Source organism: Panthera onca, chromosome B3, assembly GCF_046562875.1.
Source record: "Panthera onca isolate mPanOnc1 chromosome B3, mPanOnc1 haplotype 2, whole genome shotgun sequence".
In the NCBI taxonomy this organism is placed as follows: Eukaryota; Metazoa; Chordata; class Mammalia; order Carnivora; family Felidae; genus Panthera; species Panthera onca.
Window position 1 is genome coordinate 44,195,951 of NC_138344.1, and position 22,907 is coordinate 44,218,857.

The following is a 22,907-nucleotide window of genomic DNA, read 5'->3' on the forward strand; positions in this document are numbered from 1 at the left end:
TTTACATATTTTCTTACTCCCATAGCAGAGTATAATTTGGGAAAACTTTCCATGTTGTTTAGATGAAAAAGAAACTTTGACCTTGTTGGTTTTGATATTAAAGACTATGGAACATGGCAGAAATCTCTGTCTCTCCCTGTCTCTCTCTCTTACTCTCTCTGCCTATATATATGTATACACACACATACATATAGGTATATATTCATACACATATACATATATACATACATATGCATATATATAAACACACACAGGTTATTGACGTTTTCACATACTGTATCATGTGATTGCCACTTCTTACTTATAAAGATATGATACAACAGAACCCTATGAAAACAACTTTATACTATGGATCAGATTAACAAATGTAATTGCAATAGTAAATTTTGATCTGTTGCTAATGTCTGTAATACAAGTCTTCGTTCTATCTCTAAACACTAGTATTATTAAAGAGGTGCCACCAGATTTGATTTTTGATTAAAGAGGCCTTCCCATTATTGTTTATTCTTAAGGTATGAGAAGGCGGCAGATTTGTAAATGTCTTTACATAGCAATCGGTTTCACTTCTGGGTCTGTTGCTTGTTTGTGTGAGATCAGTTTTGTCAGGCTCTCAGAATAATTTTATAAAATAATCCAGAAGCCTGGCTTTATACCAAGGAAACATCACAGATAGAGGGATCTCCGTGTTTAACCAGACCCTCAGATCTTAGAGCAATAAATACATTCATTCAGTCATTTACTTATTTACAAATGAATGACAGAATATTCAGTCCAAATAGAGATGTTTTTTTCAGCAATGCAACATAAAATGGAGTCTTGTGTTGAGAAACTGAACATGAATATTTTAAATAGATGCCTATAGAATCTGTGTTTGCTGTTTACATTTAGTGTGTTTGCCACATTTCCTTTTACTTCTTTCCTTCTAAGGACTAATGAAAGACAGCTTGCTACTAGCATTGACACACTGCACACGCCATTATGTTGTTCTCTAAGAGCAACTAAACTCTCTCCAATGTCTGTGTGTTTCCTTTTCACTCATTATGACTGTAATGTGGATGAATACCATTTCTAGGAACTTGGTTATTATTAAACAGATTGCATATGTAAATGCAGATAATTCTTGAGCAATATAGTGAATATGATTTCACACACAAAAAATCCATATGTACTGTACACATCTTCCTGAATCCGAAATTCTCTTCTTATCCACAATGGTTTGAAATCTCATATAAAACAGTGGTAAATTTTAAACGTTAGGACATTAGCTGGCTGCTTCTTTAAATGTACCTGTATTGTCTGCCTGCTCCTTTTGTGGAGATGTGTTTTTGTATTGGATGTTTGGGCCAATGGGAGGCTTCAAGCTACAACATATTTTCCCAGTTTAAATATATTTAACATATGACAAACCCCAGACAAGGCTTTTAATATGTATAAAGAACTGCAGTGTTAGGTGGTTTATTTGCAAACCGTTTTCAATGTTGTCCATTTTTATGGCACCTTTAACGATATTCTTGTTTCCAAAGTACAAAAAAAAAATAGGTTAAATAATCTAGCCATAACTGAATGTCAAGCAATAAAACAAATGACTTTTGTGCATAGACTTAAAAAAATACAAATTTTAGACATCTGCATGTAAATGCAATCTCTTGTTTACTGCTTTCTTCAACTTGAGCAATTGATTCCTTATTTACTATTAACTTAAGAACTTGTAATGGCCTGTAAACATTTTCTCTCTTACTCTTCTTTCAAATTTACCTTTGTCCCTGCTTTTAAGTCATAATATTTAATGTTGTTCTGCACATCTCTATACAGTTAACTTTTTGGCTTTCATTCTGTATAGATAAGAAAATGTTATATTATAAACAGCCTACTCAGTGCAAATATTTATCTGTTTATCAAATCCACAATATGCTGTATAATACTGGTTTTACTATATAATCTATTTTAGACATAGCTGTTTAGAACTAGAGTGTGCTATTTTTGTGTTTTTCTGATGTGTGGTGCTAGATAAGTTACTTTTGTGAACAACAAAAAAATCCCTTTTATTCCTAGACAATACCACCTTTGGGTCTTGTTAATTTCACTGAGTATAACTATATATTTGTATATATATACATATATATATATATATATCTACCTGTTCCCACTGGCAGCTGTATCAGAGTGCTGGATTTGGGACATGCTTTTCTCTTTAAATACATAATATCATTATATAAATTATTCTAGAGTGTATTTAATTAGGATAAAATTACTTCCTTAGTATGGATATTTGACATCTATAGGGTGAATCTGTTTATAAATATGGATATATGAAAATTTATTAGCATTTACTTTATGTTTGCTACTTGGCTTTATACCGTATCTCCTGAGATGAGAAATAATTTGCCAGGCCTTCAAGATCCTAAAAAAACACTCTGGTTTAATGGAGTAATACTTTTGTTTTTTCTTACTAAGGAATTGTATTATTGGCACCTGACAGAGTTGTGTACTTAGCTCCTATTATAGATGATAGGCATTTATATAAAATATCCTTGGTGGCTTGATGGCAGAAACTTTCCCCTCCTACCTGAGCCATGGGAAGCATAGAGATGTCCACTATCATGGCAGAACATGGGCCATAAAGCAAATTTGACAAGAGATGTTCTGTTTTAATATGACCTCAACCAGTTCCATGAACTGAGTGAAAGACCTTCACTTTAAAACTCTTTCACCTGTTCTCCCAAGACCTACTGGCATTCTTACAAATCAAAGTATATCAAATATCTGACTAAGGATGTAGTTAACCTTATTAAATATTGATTAGAATTGTTCTGTAATATTACTGAATTTGTAAGATCTTTAGCAAAGATTTTTGAGCAATTTATAAATATAGAGCAAATGTTTCTGTTTACTGCACTTTTTGTAATTGAAGGTAATAAATTCTCAAGCCATGGTTATTGGCTTCCGTGCACTGCATATTTACCCACAATTCTAGACATTTTCCATTTTTATGGAAGAGTTGCTGTTACCTTAATTATAAATGCAATCATGTGGTTAATGAGAGCGAATGCTAAGAGTTAACCTTTTAAAGTGAATTGGCTACAGTTTAGGGAGAAATCTCTTTTAAATACAAATCACGTCATTCCTTATTGCTTCACGTAGAGATTGAAACCTGTTTTTGTTTTGTTTTGTTTTGTTTTGTTTTGTTTCTCAGCACCATTTAGCATCCTAAACTTCCTGAGGGTAGAGATTGTATCTCTTCGTGTCTACACAATGGCCAGCACACGTCAGCATTTGATAACTGTTAAATGACAAGTGTGCCCAAATTAAAACTTTTTCCTGGGATTTTTTTTTTTTTTTTGGTAAATTTATAAAGTATGTCAAGCCTTATGGTTAACACTTTCTTCTACAACCAAGTAATAAAGCCACATTTAAAAAGACCACATGAAATGCTGATTCTAATTGTGTGTAGGTCTTAAGGATTAAGCACACAAATGTCACAAAACTCTGTGAGTAACAAACTCAGCCTTCTGTAAATATACATGCAAGTTTGGAAACAGTAATACTGTACCTATAAATATATGCTGTCTGTTTTGTGTACAGTATGTAAAAACTCCTTTTCTGCCACACTAAAAATGCAAGCCATTTACGGGAATCCTAAAAACAGTATTGTACTAAAACTTTGCTAATGATCTTTATTAGAGGATCATCCAACTTTTCACTTACATTGGGTTTTCTTTTCAATTCACTCTTATGGTAGTCTGCTTATTTCCAGCTGTTTGTTATTTTATTGAGTCCTCAATTTAAAAAAAAAAAATATTTTGATTCATTTTGTAAATACAAGCTGTAAAAAAAAAAGAGAGATTTAATGTTGTCTTTTAAATACTCCGATTTTCATTCTAATATGAATGTTGTTATATTGTACTTAGAAACTGTACCTTTAATATTACATTACCTTTATTAAAAGTGCATTGAACACATCAATTTTAGATGTGCTTTATGTACTGTTATCCTATAATAAAACTTCAGCTTCTAATGGAACACTTGCCTGTTTTTCTTCTTTTTTCTTGGTTATTGAGTTGCATCAAGTTTGCTAGCTCACATTTTGTCTCCAGAAAATGGACCAGAACAACCTTGCTATTCAAAGTGCCATCCACAGATCATTCGCACTGGCATCACCTGCAACATTGACCTTACTAGAAATGCAGGATTCTAGGCACCTTCCCAGACCTACTAAGTCAGAATCTGCATTTTTACAAGATCCCCAGGTGATTGGTTTGCAAATTAAATTTGAGCAGTACTGGTCTGTAGTATAGTCCTTTTTAAAAAAATTAATTCATTTCCATTTGCTGAGGGAAAATGTATAGAAGGATCAAGCTACCCTTTGGATCAGAGAAGTCGAAGAAAGAAATTTTAACCAGTCTGTTGATTGGACACAGCTACCAGAAATGCAGCATTGAAGGATTCTCAGGCTGTTTGCTGTCTCAAAGAAGGGTGCTACGACTGATTAGTGGTATCTGCCCTGATGTATGGGAGGGGAGAAATCCTGAATGCACACCAAACTTTGTCATCTTTGCTTTAGAAATCATTACAATGGAATGTCAGAAATGATGCCAAAGACAGAAAAATCCGTCTTTACCTGAGCTATCTTTGCCCTACTCCAGCCCAACCACCGCTTGTGTATATAGAAGTAAACTAATAAATTTAACATCAGCTAAGTATCACAATATTTTAATGATGCAAAAACCCTCATCATAATTTATTTTGAAAGGAGGGTGCCCTGGTGGCTCAGTCAGTTGAGTGTCTGCCTCTTGATTTCAGCTCAGGTCATGGTCCCAATGTCATGGGATAGAGCTCTGCATGGGGCTCCAGGCTGAGTGTGGAGCCTGCCTGAGATTCTTTCTCTCTCTCTCTCTCTCTCCCTCTGCCCCTCTCCCCTACTCACTCACTCTCTCTCACTCTCTCTTAAATAAAATAAAATATTTTGAAAGTAATGTCAAGAACATTCAAATTATAAACTACCCTGAGGTCAGAATAAAGGCAACAGAGTTGGTATTTTCCTCTACTACATGCATACTACAATGCCTAAGTGTCTCTTGCACTCAGTAAAATAAATATGTGAATTGACCCCAAAAGTTGCTTCATGTGAGAGTCCCTAATCCTGCTTTTATTTCCAATTGCCTCAGAGAAAAGGAAGAAAAAGATTATGCATGTGAAATATTTGTAGACTGTCAAGTTCTACATAATTACAAATATTCACCACCTTCTAGCATCTCAGGAAATTAAGAATTAATGCACATAATGGAGTTCAAATTATGAAATCTGTCACATCCAGGCCTTTGGCCAAACCCATGCCTAACCTCCTTCTGATGAAAACAATGGTTTACACTCACCTCCGCATCATGTATTAACTTGCCCAGCTTCCAGAGGGATACCAGAACAGGAGTATAAGAGGAATTTCTTACCTCCTGTATATAATGGTCTCATGGGGGAATAGAAAGGAAAACAAACATCTGGTTAAAAAACTCTTGGAGAAAAGGCAAAAGTAATAATCCTAGTAAGACCTGACCGCAGTGTGTCTCTTGGTTGCTACTATTACTACTCTCATAAGCCAAGATCAGTCTAGCCCCTCAAAATTAGACTTCCACTTTTAATGTGCACTTGGATTAAACGGACCAGTGCAGAGCAGGCCTTGACTTCTCATGACAGGTCTGCGAAAAGACTATGCTCGTGAGCTGCGGAGGGTAACCGCTGATGTGCTGAGATGCAGCTCAGCGCGTCGACTTCCCCTTTTGAACAAGAAACTGAAGATGGGCCCCAGTGGTATTCAAAGCCCTAAAAGAGGCGGTTAATATCACATAAGCCACCAGAGACCAGAAGAATAAAAACATTCTTGCCTGCGGGATTTCAGGAACATGGGCGCAAGCAGGGAGTTTTTGTCAGGAGAACACTCCTGGATCCCAGAAGAATCACACTGATGGATCCTCAACTTTTCTTAATGCAAGCCTAGACTCTCCAGAGGGGCAGAAGTCTACTACTAGATTAACAGGCACTCTGTAATTGCACTGTGCCACCAGGAGTAAGCTGGAGAAAAAATCCTGTTTTGTTTTCTTTTTTTCTAACGTCATTTATCTCGGATGTTGGAAAGACATAAGCTAGCCTTAATACATTTGACTTTGCCTCTGGATTTTTTTTTCTCCTCGGGAGGGGTACTGTTGACTCCAGTAAAATATAGGCATGTCTCAACAATCCATTTGTTGTTTTTCCACTTGATGGGCTTCTCAGACAATTTTTTCACTCCAAGAGGACTTCCTCTTTGTGGGGGAGAAGTTGTTTCAACCATTACTTGTTTTGTGCTTGGAGAACAAAAACTAATTTTAATATTGGCCTCAGCCAAAATTATGATCATAACCTCCTAACAAATCTCACACCCACCTTTTCTACCCTTCTTTCTTTATCCCTCCAATAAAATACATACTGTGCTCTAAAGACGAATATAAATAATTACTTAATTATCCTACTTGAAATTATCTCTTCTGTCATCAACCCCTCTGTGGGAGAGTTAGATGCTCCCTACAGAAGACCAGCATTCAGATGAACAGTTAGTTCTGGGTTTTCTATTTATTTGTTTGTTTTAGCACAGGAACCATGTCATACAGAACACAACAAAATAAACTTCACAAATTATCTTCTGAGTGGGAAATTTTGAACTCTTTAGCCATTCTCTTCTGAAACAGGATATCTCGAGCCAGAGCGCTAAGCTAGCTTTCAGAAGTAATGAGAATTCCCTCCCCACTTGAAATAGGATTTTTTGCTGAAAAGCCCAATTTGAGCAAACTACTACTGGCAATAGTATTCCCCCCCCCCCCCCCCGATAGTCCTGAATCAATTACTAGATTGAAACCTCTTTGCTAGGGAACTATTTCTGGACTCCCATCTTGAAAGGTCCTTATGGATGATTGTAAATTCATGAAGTGATTTCCTGAGTGAAGTACTTACCAGACAATAAACTCTCCAAAGCTAAGTTCACCACAAATCAGGCAAAGGAAGCTCATTGGCTGAAACGGTAGGAAATGACTTGGAACTAATAGAAAACAGATGACCATGCATATTTCTCTGTCTCTTGGTCCACAAGAAGAAACACAAATCTAGAAGCAACTGTAATAACTTTACTTAACCAAGTGGTTGCCCTTTTAAGAGTTCTCTTTGAAATTTGGTCCAATGAAACATCTTGTAAATTCAAACTAAGTACCTACTGCTAAATACTTTTAATATGAAACTGACTTCTCATTCAACCTCTGAGTTTGTTTGTTTTTCAATTTAGCAAAAATGGAAAATCTCATCTTTCTTCTGCCTAAAAACCCATTGAATAAAACGGCACAATCACTTTGGAAAACAGTTTGGTAGGGTCTCAAAAAGTTAAGCATAAGTTTACCATACAGCCCAACAATTCCACTCCTTGGTATCTGCCCAAGAGAAATGAACATACAAACTTCACACAGAGGGTGGTATACAAATGCTCATAACATTACTCATAACAGCCAAAAAGTGGAAACCATCTAATGTCTGTCAACTGTTGTATGGATAAACAAAATGGGGCATATCTGTAAATGCCCTACAATCCAGCAACAAAACTACTAACACCTACTACAATATGGATGATCTTGAAAATACTTTGCCAAGAGAAAGAATCCATATTGTATAATTTTTTGTCTGGAAAAGGCAAATCTATAGAGATGGAAAGCAGATTAGGGTTTGCCTGGGGCTAGAGAGTGGGAAGAGAGATTAACTGTAAAGGGGCACAAAGGATTTATCAGGGTAATGGAATGTTTTATAACTTGGCAGAGTTGACTTACAATTTGCAAAACTCCATAAATTTACTAAAAATCACTGAATGATACAAATAAAATGGGTGAATTTTATGATACATAGATTATGTTTTATGATACATGGATACAATAAAGCTGTTTTAAACCTACTACACACACACACTGGTTTCCACATCACCAAGAGCATAAAACCCAGCGTACTTCCCTAACATAGCATGAAGACCCTCTCTGGCCCCTTCTCCCCTTTTCAGTCCAATGAGTTTCATTACCCCCCACACCACACACACCATATGGGAGTAGCTCTTCCCCTTCCCCAGAACATACAGTGCTGTTTCACATTTCTGCATTTTTTCCAAACCTGAAAACCCACAGGTCTCTTCTCTTCTCTACCCAGGGAATTGCTACTCATCTTTCAAGACCCAATGTAAAATAAACTTCCTTGAAGTGGTATCTAAACTGTCTCAATCAGAATGAATTTATTCCTCATTGTGTTCCCATAGAATCTGTGTGTGTGTGTGTGTATGTCTGTGTACTGTTTCTTATTTGTATTATAATCATTTGTTTATAATGCCACCTCCACTGTTTTTTTGTTTGTTTGTTTGTTTTTATTTTGAGAGAGAGAGAATCCCAAGCACCCTCAACACTGCCAGCATGGAGCCCATTGCGGGGTCAAACTCACGAACCATGAGATCATGACCTGAGCCAAAGTCAGACACTTAACCAACTTAGCCACCCAGGCGCCCCACCACTGTGGGGTTTTGTAGGGCAGAAAAAATATATACTGATGGCTATTTTATGTTGAATATTTACTCTTTGCATTTTTTTTTTTTTTTTTTTTTTTTTTTTTTTTTACATATTACTTCTAACCCTCACAATTCTGTAGGGGAGATATTACAGTCTCCTTTACCCAGATGAAGAAACCAAGGCTCACAGAGGAGACACAACATGTCTAGGATCACACTGCCAGTAAGCAAGAAAACTGAGATAAAACCCATATTAGCTAGACTCCAAGATCCATGTTCATTCACTAAGCTGCTTCTGGTTTACAAGCAGAGCATAAAGAATAAAGGAGACAGGGGCACCTGGGTGGCTCAGTCCGTTAAGCGTCCGACTTCGGCTCAGGTCATGATCTCACAGTCTGTGGGTTCGAGCCCCGTGTCGGGCTCTGTGCTGACAGCTCAGAGCCTGGAGCCTGCTTCGGATTCTGTGTCTCCCTCTCTCTCTGCACCGCCCCCGCCCCCCCCCCCCCCCCCCCGCTCATGCTCTGTCTCTGTCGCAAAAATAAATTTAAAAAAAATTAAAAAAAAAAGAATAAAGGAGACATCCATTTAATATATTGTAATGGTAAAAGTTATAAGACCTAATTTTTAGGATCCACTTTATCACTTATCATATAATGTTGGAAAAGTCATTGGACAACCTGGGCCTTAGTTTCCTTAACAGGAAAATAAGAAGTTAGACTAGATAATCTCCAAAGTTCATTCTGGCTCTAAAAATTCTGATTCTATGTGCTATCTTGCAACCACTGGAAATCAAATAGACCAAACCAGAGTATACTCTTTGATGATAATTTGTAATCTCAACACAGGCCACGTATGGTGATGTTACTATATCACACTACTATGTGCTGATAACAGCAGCATAAGTGCCTGAACTATTCTTGAACAGTTTCATAAGCAGCTGCTAAACAGTAGGAGAGGATTCCCAATTCTCTCTGACTGCATGCTTTAAGAGATAGTACCCAACACTTGAAATTCTACACCGTTTTGATGTCCATCTCTGTCCTAGCACAGGCTGTCAACATCACTCATCTAATAAGTGCTACCTGCACAGTGCCAGTCATTGCTCTGGCTGATTTGCAAGTATTCATAAGCACTGTGTCCTAACCTGCCTCTGTGCTACAACTCATTTAATACATTGCCAGATAAACTTTCCTGAAACACAGAAACTCTGACTGTGTCATACTTCTGCTGATAAACATCCCCACCCAGCCCAGCATTTCATTTCTTATACAATAAAGTCAGAATCCTTAATCTAACTTATATGTTCTTGTGTGGCCTCATCCCAGTCTGTTTTTCAAACCCTTTTCCTCTACTACTTTTCATAGTCCTTGCATCTCAGATAAAATAAATTACCTAAGGGTCACTGGATTCAAGGGAGATTTTTTTTTTTAATTTTTTTACATTTATTTATTTTTGAGAATCAGAGTGAAACAAAGCGGGAGCGGGAGAGGGGCAGAGAGAGAAGAAGACACAGATTCTGAAGCAGGCTCCAGGTTCTGAGCAAGCGGTCAGCACAGAGCCTGATGTGGGGCTCGAACCCACAAACTGTGAGATCATGACCTGAGCCGAAGTCAGAGGCTCAACCGACTGAGACGCCCAGGCGCCCCAAGGGAGATTTTTAATAGAAGTATAATTTCTCTCTGAACATAGCTTTACATATCATAAATCATTGTAAAATTTAGAACATGTTTTTCTGTTAGCATACACACTGGACTCTGTTCATACAATAGATTTATGTGGCTCCTTGTGCTGGTCTCTTTCTAGAATGTCCTTTCTCATCATCCACATACTTCAAATTCTTCAAATGAGCTGACATGTCAAGTGTCCAATGTGGTAACTGATATATAAATATTCAAAAGCTATCATTAGCTATTAAAAGCTGCTTTTTGTCCCTCTCACTAGTAATTTCTCTCCCTCTGAATTCGTACAATTTCTCTTACGTAGCTTACTACTTTCTACTTTGTTTTATAATTATTTAATGTGAATGAGATTCCCAATGATCAAAAGCTCCTGTTAGAACTGGTATTCAGTCTTAGGCCCATATATGTAACCAGCACCAAGCACAAATTGTAAGTGCTCAATAAATCTTTCCTTAATGAATGAGAACAAAATTAGTGGGAGAGCCAGAGGGGCTGCTGGTGGAAACTGACATCTAAGGTGGGGTGGGACGTGGAGGAGCTGTTGTGTGCCAAGTACCATGTTGAGCACAACTCTCTCCGTTATTTCATGTAATCCTTTAAAAAATACTACCAAGTAGGTGCTAATATCTCCACCTTACTGATGAGGAGACAGGGTTAGGAAGCTAAAACATTAGCCTAAGGTCACAACCAAGTCTGTTCGGGTCCTTCCAGTACTGTACTTGTCGCCCGTCCTCCTTTTAATTCATCATCCCCTCAAGGTCGAGGACTTTCTAGGACAACACGCAACCCCTGGCTCCTTCCTTCAGGCCAGCCGCGACGCACCGAACCTCGCAATTCCTAGCCGAAATACCCCGAATCCGAGAGGGAGTACTCGGGTCCCGCCCCCGGCGTCTTTGGGTACGTCATTACGCAGGGCCGAGACGGCGCGGCTACGTCCTTTAAATAAGGCCTTCCGAGGGCGCGCGCGACAGTGTAAGGAGTGGGGTGGAGCGTGTGTGGAGTGGGGGCCGCGGCCCGGGTCAGAGCCGCCGCGGACTAAGAGGTGGGCGGAAAGGCTGCTTTGCAGCAGAGGCGCGGAAGGAAGGGCGCTGCCCTGCAGGCGGGCGCTCGTGAGGGCGGGAGGAGGGAACATGGCGGCCCCCTCGGCCGGACTAGGACCCTCTGCTCCGGGTTTTGGCGCGGCCCCCTCCCACGGCTTTGCTCACCCCTTTAACTTGCCTTTCTGGAACCTTGTTTCTCCTTCCGCCCCCTTCCCGCAGCCATTCCTTTTACCTTCATCGACCCTCCCTCCCCAACCCCACAACGGGTCATAATGTGAGAGGTGGGATTATGTAGGAGCAGGTCAGGCCCGTCAGGTACCGAGAGACCGACTCTTAAATGTGACTGCTCGTTTCTCACATACCACTTTATCGGTCCGTTCCGGATGAAGGAGAAGCAGTGAACATAGAGTGGTCAACCCAGATTTGCAGTCCTAGTGATTCCTCTGTATGATCCTGTGAAATGTCACTTAAGTCACCTGGACCTCAGCCTCCTCAAAAGTGAGATTCTTTTTGAAAGATTCTTGATAACCAAGGAGTTTTTGTCCAGCATTGCTTGCCAGAATCTGCCCCATGCCGTGTATGTTTGGGAAAACGGAAGCAAGGTGTATTTGGGCATTAAGGGAGTGCAGGGGATCTGAGTAGTTAGGATTTACAGCGCCATGCTCTAAGTGATTTAGTATGTAACCAATGAGAACACCATTCTGTTTTGACCCTTTTATTTCCTCAGTGAGTGTCCTGAGAGTTACATTTCTGGAGTAAGTTAAATGGAGAAGGACTCCTACATCAGCATTGCTGTTCTGCTCCAAAGAACCTTGGGAATATTCATCTGTCTGCTGTATTCTCTTTTAGGTGTCCCTGTCAGTTGAGGGTAGGTGTTAAAGGTTCTTCTTACACCTAGGTGAACAGCCCCTGGCCGGTCACCTGCTTTTGATCCTGACCTTTGGTTTTTCCTCGGTTGAGCGTAGATTCTGGAGAAATCCTGCCTCCGTTGGAGCCTGCACTGCCAGGCAGCAGAATTGTGGGCTAGAGTGAAGCAGAAATCTAGAAATATGAGCTCCATGATGGCCATGGGTGAACCCAGGCTGAACTGGTGAGTTACATCTGTTTGTATTCTAAAGAGGTGTGAAGTGGGACCGGTGGCTGGTTTAGCAAAGGAGAGTTTCTGGCCTGGAGAGATTTGGAGGAAACACAAAGATGATACAAGTTTAATGGTTCAGAATGTACTTGGATCTTGTCTTCACGTACTGAGCACTTTTGAGTTATAGCTGATTGCACTTCCTCTCCTAAAAATGACAATAGTTCATCACTCAGATTGCTACTAGGTATTGCTTCATCGTGTGTTTATTGTTGGTCTCTCAGCGAAGGAGACAGGCTAGAATTTTCTTGTGTCCAAGAACCTTGCCTGTATCTGTACAAGTAATAGAAAAACCTCTTTAAGAGTAGACAAGCTTCATGTTGTTAGTCTATATCAAGTGGTTACATAAATGCATAGACTGTTTTAGAAATATATGAGAACTTCACAAATAGCAGACTTAGTAAGCGTGGTTTTGTAGGGATGTAATACATAGCTGCGTTACATCAGTTTAACACACATTTACTGAGCATCCACTCTTTGCTAGCCAAAGAGAATACTAAAGTTACAAGAGATGACAAAGCTGATGAAAATAGTACCTGATTCAGAAGGTTCAATCAGTATGTGCTCAGTAAGTGTTTTTGTTGTTGTTGTTGTTGCAAACAGTACTCCCTTTCCTTCAGGGAGCTCACTGTCCCTGAGTCTCTGACTTTGTTTTTGTATGATATACAAAATCCTTATAATTTAATGAGATTTCACAGATAGAGTACCATAACGAGTCATAAGAAACTACATTGGCACATAGCAAGTAAGACATTCTAATTTTTATCATTTGTACTTTAATCACAGTGTTTTTTTTGTTTTTTTTTTTTAATAAACACTTTTAAAAACAGAAATTAGTGTGGAGCAAATATGCTAAGATTTCCTATTTGGGGAATGAGCAGCCAGAAGTTACCATTTGATAGACTGTTCTACTGTAAGTTGTAGAAGGCATGTACATTTATGCTCCTTGCCATAAAGAATGTATTCAGATGCAGCACAGATGCTCTTAAAACGCCATTGACATTGTGAAACCAAATGTGAACCTTTGCACAGTATTGTAGCCCTTTTTCCACAGAGTCCTAATAATCTTTGTCCTTTATAGATTATGGTTCTCATTGTTTTTAACTTTCTAATTCCTTCAGCCAGCATTTATTAGATGCCTCCTATATGGAAAGCATTGACTATAATAGCTTAGTCTCTAATTATGATGTTATGGAAAATCATATAAGACCTTGAAGTGGTTTTAGCAGAGGCACCCCACTTATCACATTGGCCAAGTTAATGAAAATAGGTAAGATATTCAGTCTTTGTAGTGTCTTTTGGCCTGGCACAATAATGCGTGGTACAAAACTAAGAGCCTGGGGTGAGCCCTGCCCCTGACAGGCTCTTATTATACTTCAGTCTCTTCTTTGACTCTTAAGTATCTCTGACATTTAATTGGGTATTAAGGAGCAAGGCTGATTATTTGAACTGGAGAATTTCAGAATGAGCCTAGGCTAAAAGCTATCCAAGTAAAACATCTAAACTCAAACATTTGGTACATGAAACTGAAATTATTAAGAAATGATTGTCTTGGAAAAGGGTATAGGGGGCAATAGTAGTTGTAAACTACGGTTGTACCAGTGTGCTGCTTAGTCTAGCATGAGATTCTGAATTGTCAAATTTAAGTTAATTACTTTGTTTCACAGGGATGTTTCCCCAAAAAATGGCCTTAAGACATTTTTCTCTCAAGAAAATTATAAAGTTCATTCCATGGCTCCAAGTTTAAAAGAACTATGTGTTTTATCTAACAGGTAATGTATTTATTTATTTGGCTATTTGTTTTCATATTTGATTGTTATTTTTCTGGCAGTTGAAGTGTTATAAATGTGTCCACTGTTAAACATTCAAATTATAGAAATGTAAAAATTAGAAAATGGAAGAACCCAGTACCCAAGGATGGCTAGTCTTTGGTTTGTTTGTGTGTCTGTGTGTGTGTGTATAAATTTTTTCAGATCTTTCTCCACATAGATATAAAAACAAAAATGGGATCATATTATAAATAATGTAAAATACTAAGAAACTGTTTTACAGTTTGCTTTTTTCATTTAAAATAATATTTTGTGTAGTTTTCCATGCCTCTACACATAGCTTAATCTTAATTGTTGCTTAATACTTCATTGTATAGATTTACTTTCAATTCATTTAGGTAGTCTGAATTTGCAAAATATGTTCCTCTTTTTTTGTAATTATAAACAGTACGTTGATGAAATTCTTGTAATAGTTTTCATAAGATAAATTCATAGAAATTGAATTGTTCAGTCAGATGGTGTATGCATTTTATATTTTGATAGATACTGCCAAATTCCTCTCTGCTATGAACATGCCTGTTGAGTGGTAATTTTCCCTTCTCACTGCCTGCCTGCCTGTAACATCTCCTTTCCTTTGTGATTGGCTGTTATTGTGGATGAATCTTGAAACCAAGTAATTGAATTTACTAGAATGGACTGTAAATACGCCAAGTGAGGAATTGGGGAGCTTCTCTAGAGTTCAACATTTACGTTCATCTTTTCTTCACTCATTTTGCAGTGGAGGAAGCATATTTCCAGCCTGTATATGGAATGGGCCCCATCTGTTCTGCCTTCTCAGTACCCTTTCTGTCAATTAGCATCTGCTCTTACTCCTGTATTTTCATCTTTCAGTGTTTAAAGGTGCTCAAGTTTTTCCTGCTCAATCCCTGGATTCCATGTTACTTTCTTACTTCTGCTCTCATTTGTGCTTAGACTTCTTTAAAAACTCGTATGTGTTTGCTGGGAGGAAAAGGGGGACAAACAGTTGTAAAGCGTACAGAAATCGTTTGACAAAATGGCAATAATAATAAGTCCATCCCTTCAATAATTACTTTTTAAATGGATTAAACTTTCCAGTCAAAAGACAGATTAGGAGAATGGATGAATAAAACAGAAGAAAACACGTCACTGCACATCCCACTGCCTTTGCTTTCACTGAACATCTCACTGTAATCTGGCTTCCACCCTCAGTAGTCTACTAAAACTGCTCCTCTCAGGATCATCAATGAGCTCTTGACTATGAAGACATCTCACTCTCCTGGCTTTCTGGTGATAGTGATATTTCTGTCTCTTTTGCCTCAGCCTCATTATATTGGCTCATTAGACTCACTCTGGTACTTTTAAGAAATAATGATTTTGTACTCTCAACCCAGCTTTTGGAATCCAAACCTTTAAGGATGACTCTGGAATCAATTAATTGACCCCAATGATATTTATTTAGGTTATTTCCATCCCTTTCCAATTATAAACAATGAGCATCCTTTTTATACATGTGCTGATATAAGTAGGATAAATTCCTATAAGAGGAGGGTATGTATGTTTTTTTATTTTGATAGATGCTGCCAGATTGCCATTAAAAACATTTTAAAAATGCTTTTTTGATTATCAGATGAATAAATAAGTTCACATAAAAGCAAGCAGATGTTGTATTAAAGAGGCAATTTTAAAAGCAACATTCTTGCCAAGTGCATAATTATAATGTCTTTGCTAATATCAGCTATAGAAGGTTGAGTAAATCCTGTATAAATGTATCTATGGATTTTTTTCAAGCTGATTTTGTTACTCAACTTGTACCATTTCTTGAGGATACCTTAATCTCTTTTTTTAATTTCTTAAAACTTACTATCAAATAAAGAATTGCCTTTGTTTATTTGAATCAAAGAATGCCTACCAATTGTAATATCCTGGAAGAGGAGGGTAAAGATGTATATCTTTACCTTTTCTTAAAGGTAAAATGAACATATATCTTTAAAAAAAAAAAAAAAACCACTGCTCACCGTTTTATGTACATTTATCTCAGCCTTCGTCTTTTCAGACTAAAAATTTTTAATATTCATCTTCTTTATCCTGCTTCTTAATTATTTTAATGGTTCTTTTTTTTTTTTTTTTAATTAATTTATTTATTTTGAGAGAGAGCACTAGTGAGCATGAGCAGGGGAGAGGCAGAGAGAGAAGAAGAGAGAGAATCCCAAGCACAGAGCCCTGCGCAGGGCTGTAGATCATGACCTGAGCCAAAATCAAGAATTGGGCACTTTACCAACTGAGCCACCCAGGCACACCGTATTTTAATGGTTCTTTTCAAGTTTGGTTCTAGTCAGCATACCCTAGATGTGGGTTATAGTCTGAATTACGTAAGGGAAAGGATATCTTGCTGGCAATTGGGTACAGCTCTTAAAATATTTTCTTCTTAGGATATGCTTGTTTTTCTTTAGATTTCTGTATAGCACAAAACAATTTATTAGTGTAACTTACCTTTTGGCACAGAAAAAATAAAGACACAAGACATTGATTTCATGTTTCTAGTCTTTTTTGCTCATGTTAAATTTTACTAAGTTTTGTCACAGTAAGGAATGGGTTTTCAGACTGTGGTAATTTACAGCTGTTTTCTTGATGGAAATATTAGAAAAAAATGTAAAATTTTTATTATCCATAATTTTGTGTGTTTTGCCTTCTCCCATCATTTTCAGGAAAATATTGGTAACTCTCATTACTCTGCTTTCAGTAATATGAGATTTTTATTCAGCCCTTCTCCCTCTACTGAAAAGTAAACATTTACCTTTTTTTAAATCAAAGTTTCTGATTGTAGATATTTATAACTGAGCTTTAAACCAGCAAGGGGGAAAGTAGCTTCCAATTTAAAAAATTATGAAATTTTAACATGTTGAATATAGAAAAGTAAATCAATCCAGAAGGTACAGGTAGACTTTAGATGGAGGCTAGAAGCACCATTTCCAAATGCTACTTTAAGAAGCCACCTAAACCAGTAGACTTAAAGCATAGGAAACTAAGTTTGAATTCTGCCTTTTCTTCATAGAAACTTTAAGAAAGGAGAGTGGGTAGTTGACAAAATGAAGGGGAAAAACTTCAAACCATCAACTGAAATAAAATATAATGCTGTAAATGTGCGTAGAGAAACCCTGTCAGATGCTTTTGGCCTGCACCCTGATGAAGATTTTGACAGCACTGCACACGGAAATGATCTTGATGTGCTGCCATTTCATTCTTTGCTGAATGTAGCCAATTTAAACTGCTAGAATTTCTTGACATTCCTACTCTGGCATATCTGAGTCAGCATCTTGTTGCTGCAGCAGCTTAATTAAATTTGCCAGTTTGTGCCACAAGGACAGACATGTTCTCATATTCAGAGAGACAGCTGTGAAGCAGTATTGTTAAGAGTTGCGGACACAATACCGTTAGGTTTGAATAGCTCTCAAGACATTTTCTAGTGAGAAATCAATTTGCTGTAATACATTTCTCCCAAGATCAGCAGTTAATATTCATTTTGTTAACCTAAAATATGCTTATTTTTATACAGTTATTGGAGAAACTTTAGTAGCTAAGTATGTCTTCTTTCACCTGTATTATTTTCAGAGCCAGTCTAAGCATCTGTATTTTAATTTCCAAAATTCTTTTCCCATCCACTAACCAGCTCTTTTGATTAGTTTTCCATCTTTAGCTCTAGAAGAGTACTCTTGACTATTTTGCTTTATTTTGTTTTTTTTCTGAGAATCTTTGCATTTTTACTGTATTTGCTTTAGTATTATAAAGCTGATTTAAAACAAATTAGCAGTGGTTTTAGATGGGGCTCACCTTTTATCCAGATACAGATCTAGATTGATAATTCTCAGCTTTATCAGGCCAACACCGTCCCACTTTTCATAACAAATATTTATAAGAGATGAGATACCTCCTTTACTAGCCTGAAATGGAATTAGCCTCCGACATTATATTTAAAAGTAACGTCCCAGATATATAAAAGTGAAATCAAAGAAAAGAATACATATTATATATTTTAATATGTAAATGCATAGATACTACTGCACTAGAAAATATAATGCAGTAGTCAGATGCACCAGCTAAAATGAACAAGGTTAGATTGAAAAGAGGTTAATATAAACTGTGCCATAGAAGAATCATAAAAATAAAAGAGAATAAAATGTATTGGTAGGATAAGTAATAACAGACCAGGTTTGTTTGTATATGATCAGAGAAAGCCTAAAGGGACCTTTGAAAGTTGTGTAGTACACTCTCGTATGTTACATTACAGGCATCTAGTGTTCCTTAATCTCTCTCTACATGCTTTCTTTTGTGACAACCCGGATGTAGCCACAGACTTCTAAAATTCCCCGAAGAAATTAATACTGTCATGATTGCAAGCCACAGCTCTGAATATTTCTTGTGTCTCCCCTTTCTCCCTCTTAATCCCTTATCCCATTATCCTTAGGATTCTTCTCTATCACCTATTCAGTATGTACCCAGTTTGGAAATCTCAGATCTCCATAGTTACATTGTATTAATGTACATATCCATTTGATTGCAAAGTTTTAGAGAATAGAGACTGTATTGTGCCCCAGTGTCCAGCGTTAGCCTGGCACATGATAGTCACTCAGTAAATATTAATGAATGGGGAGATGAAGAATGAATCAATAGACAGCCATCCTTCTCATTAGTTTCCCTTCCTCTTGGTTATTGTTGTTATTTAATTTGGAACCAGATCACGGTGAACAGTTAACTGCTATGGAAAATAGAATTATAGAAGCTAAGGAAGTGTAGTTGTATGTGTGTGTATTTGTGTACTTTAAAACTCTCTTATTAAAAGTGTAGATTGCTAGGGCACTTGGGTGGCTCATTGATTTAAGCGTCCAACTCTTGATCACAGCTTACTTAGGTCATGATCACATCGTTTGTGGCATTGAGCCTAGCATTAGGCTCCATGCTCACGGCGCCAAGCCTGCCTGGGATTCTCTCTCTCCTCCCTACCTCCCTCAAAGTAAATAAATAAATATATTTTTTTAAATGTACGTTACTACATTTGAATACTAGGAATAGAGACAGATTATGAATAAGATAAGAACTTCATGTTCATATACCTCACTGGGGCAGAAAGGTGGTTTTTTAGAAATTGCAGGTATCGTTTCATAGATATGATAACAGGTTCTGTAGTTACCACTTTCTCGTTTAGTGCATTTCATCATAGGTAATACCAGATTTTCTCTTTTGCATTCATTCAAGGCATAAAGACATTTCCATGGATTCAGCCATGTACTAGTGATAGAGAATTGTACAGCTTTTCTAAAACCACTGTTGCTTCCATAAAATATGGCACACAGTGTTGGAATTTTCTTTTTAAATCTTGAGATAATTAAAGCAAAGGAAACTAGAAAATTTAGAATATCAATCAATTTGTGAACTTGTGACTTCATCGTATCCTGCTTTTAGTGGCTTTTGTTTATATTAATGGATGTCACTTACTGAAGAATTTAAGCTTTTAAAAACAACTCGCATCGTTGGGGTGCCTGGGTGGCTCAGTGGGTTGAACATCCAGCTCCTGGTTTCAGTTCAGGTCATGATCTCACAGTCTTGCAGTCAAGCCCTGAGTCGGGCTCCGTGCTGAACAGGGAGCCTGCTTAAAATTCTGTCTCTCTCTCTCTCCCCCTGTCCCTTGCTCACACTCTCTCTCAAAAACTAAAATTAAAAAAAATAATAAAAAAAATAAAAACAACTTCTATTGTAATAAAACGTAAACATGGAATATCTGCATATATAATTGATTGGAAAGAGCAATTACCCCTCTTGAGTAAAGGGAAAATCGTTCCAAATCGAATAACTTATCTAAGGAGTTTGCCTCTCCCTCTCCATCAGATAATTGAAGGTAAACTTATAATGTGATCGTATCCTGCAGAATACTTAATTTACACCAAATGGCTAAACATCAAAATGCAGGTGGCAGAGTTAGATAATAATCTGGAATTTACTATGTTAATCACGCTATATTCTCCCTGGTGATTGAGAATCATGAAGTTCCATGATAGTAATCTTCATGTGAAAAGCACATATTTGTAAATTGTATTTTTTTTTCCAGACGTATAGGAGAAAATTTGAATGCCTCAGCAAGTTCTGTAGAAAATGAGCCGGCAGTTAGTTCAGCAACTCAAGCAAAGGAAAAAGTTAAAACCACAGTTGGAATGGTTCTTCTTCCAAAACCAAGAGTTCCTTATCCTCGTTTCTCTCGTTTCTCACAGAGAGAGCAGAGGAGTTATGTGGACTTGTTGGTTAAATACGCAAAAATTCCTGCAAATTCCAAAGCTGTTGGAATAAATAAAAATGACTACTTGCAGTATTTGGTATGTATGCTATTCTTCAGCTTCAGTAAAAAATATTTTAACTTTGCTTTTATGTTTTTAGGTACAATCCTATTAACAAAAATGGAAATTTAAAGAGTTTAATTGACAGAGCATTGGTGCTTTCATTCTTTTGTTGGTTCTTTTATAATAGGCATTTTCCTTTGGTTCTGAGCATATTTCACTCCAGTTCATCTTAAGTACTAGCAATACAATTTTATAATGCTCACAAACAATTTTAAGTTTTTAATTTCTTTAGTTTTAAGTTTTCAATTAAATAAATAATGCTGTATTGAACATCTTTGTTGCAAACTCTTTGTTTACATTTATACTTATTTCCTTAAGATAAATTCTTAAAAATATAATTGCCTGATCAAAACTATACGTGTTTTTAAGGCTTCAATCTGTATTTATACCTGAGTAAATTGTTCTACAAAAAGTTTAAACCAATTTGTACCACTATTGTATGAAAATTTTCTTTAAAAAAATATGTATCTTCACTAACGCTGCACATTACCTTTTTGCCTCTAATTTGATATGGAAAATATGGTGATCCCTTGTTTCATATTAATTTACAGTGTTTGGTAATGAAAGTAAGTCTTTCCTATGTGCTTATAAGCCATTTCTATTTTTTTTTTTTTTATAACTTGCCTATTCATGTTGTTTGCACATTTTTCCATTTGGATGTTTGTCTTTTTTTATGTTAATTTAGAACATTTTATGAAAAAGCTTAATGATTCCTAAATAGGTAGTACAATAGTCATTTGCTTTTTTATTTTTATGAATTTTTTTAAATTGAAGTGTAGTTGACATGCAATATTGTATTAGTTGCAAGTGTTCAACATAGTGTTTTAACATTTATATATAATGTAGTGTTTTTAATAACAAGTTTGCCATTATTATATAATAATTCTTACTATTTTTCTGATTTCTGCTTTGGATGTGATACTTTAATTAGTCTTTAAATCCAGATTATTAGAGCAGTGATTGAGAGGTGATTGTTTTTAATTAAGCTTCTTATTCCAAGACGTGTCTACTTTTTTAAAAATCAGGATATGAAAAAACATGTGAATGAAGAAGTTACTGAATTCCTAAAGTTTTTGCAGAATTCTGCAAAGAAATGTGCACAGGATTATAATATGCTTTCTGATGATGCTCGTCTCTTCACAGAGGTAAAAAAAAAAAAAAAAAAAAAAAAATCACATTTATTTAAACTGCCGAGAAATAAGCAATAACAGCATTTTAAAATGTGTGATGATCCTGCCAAAATCATATGGAAATATCACCAATTTAGAGAACAAATTGTGTGTAATAGGTCTTTTATTCATCACATATTTTAATAATGGAAATACTAGCATCTCAAAATCATATACTGTAGTATATTCATACTTGTTTTTATTAATAATATGTATTATTGTACTGGAGTTTATCTAAAAACATCAACACTGGTCTGAATTTTTTTAAAGTCTTTAAAATTAGTCATTATACACAACATTGTAATACCCTTAACACTATTGAACTCTTAAATGTAAAAAATGGTTTAAAATGGTAAGTTTTCTGTGTATTTTACCATAATTAAAAAAAAAAAACTGGTCACTGTAAATTGGGGGACAGCAGAGGATTTTAGTATTACCATTTTTTGAACACTTTTTAAGGTGAAATTTTGCTATTAATATCAACTAAAAGAATGATTCTTCTAAATAAAAGGAAGCATTACGTGTTTATTTTCTCCGAACCTATATGTGATATACTCAAACCAAGTATCGTATTTTTCCATATAGAAAAGGAATTGTAGCTTTTCCTATTTTAATAGTGCCTTTGAAAGGACCAGAATGACGGTTTTAAAACCTAAGTCACATCCCCTCATGTCACTGGTTTAAAATCGTTTCTCACTTCACTCAGAAAGAGGTCTTTACAGAGTTCTACGATGCCCTTTGTGATCACACCCTCTCAATCCCCCCCCACACCAGCCTGCTTCATCTCCTACATACCTCCCTCCCAGTTGTTCTGTTCCAACCTACTGGCCTTTGTGTTACTTGAATACTCCAAGCATGGTCCTGCCTTAAGGCTTTTGGCTCTTCGCATCTTTCTGGCAGCTTTTTCCCAGAGAAGTGCACGGAATAGTGTCTTGATTTAAAGTCTCTCTCTGTTCAGATGCCAAGTATCAGTGGGGATATCCCTAATTACCCTAAAAACAGAACATCGCTTTCAGGGTTCCCTTTACCATGTTGATTCTTTTTTATTGTCTTTCTCCACAACTTGTATGTAAGTACTTTTCTGTGCACTGCTGTGTTCCCAATTAATAGAATAATGCCTGACACACAGTTCTCAAGTGCTGAAATTTAACTACATG

At 36.7% G+C, this 22,907-nt stretch overlaps 1 protein-coding gene and 1 long non-coding RNA gene across 7 annotated transcripts in view; one reads left to right on the forward strand and one right to left on the reverse strand.

Annotated features, from left to right (window-relative positions):
• Nucleotides 1-3,743: 3,743 nt before the first annotated feature.
• Nucleotides 3,744-11,077, reverse strand: LOC144616706 (uncharacterized). The gene is made up of 4 exons (XR_013556313.1): nucleotides 10,864-11,077; nucleotides 6,979-7,063; nucleotides 5,373-5,461; nucleotides 3,744-3,823 (listed from the first exon to the last, which is right to left on the reverse strand). It is a non-coding gene; the product is annotated as an uncharacterized LOC144616706 (long non-coding RNA).
• An 83-nt stretch (nucleotides 11,078-11,160) lies between these two features.
• Nucleotides 11,161-22,907, forward strand: part of ICE2 (interactor of little elongation complex ELL subunit 2) — a 65,149-nt gene continuing 53,402 nt past the window's right edge. For 2 of the 6 annotated variants that reach the window (XM_060621046.3, XM_078448665.1), the window contains exons 1-5: nucleotides 11,281-12,138; nucleotides 12,236-12,360; nucleotides 14,073-14,177; nucleotides 20,296-20,557; nucleotides 21,607-21,726. In XM_060621046.3, coding sequence (XP_060477029.1) covers nucleotides 12,320-12,360; nucleotides 14,073-14,177; nucleotides 20,296-20,557; nucleotides 21,607-21,726 — 528 coding nt within the window. In that variant the 5' untranslated portion in view covers nucleotides 11,281-12,138; nucleotides 12,236-12,319. The other 4 variants (XM_078448664.2, XM_060621043.3, XM_060621044.3 and 1 more) reach the window with 4 other exon arrangements.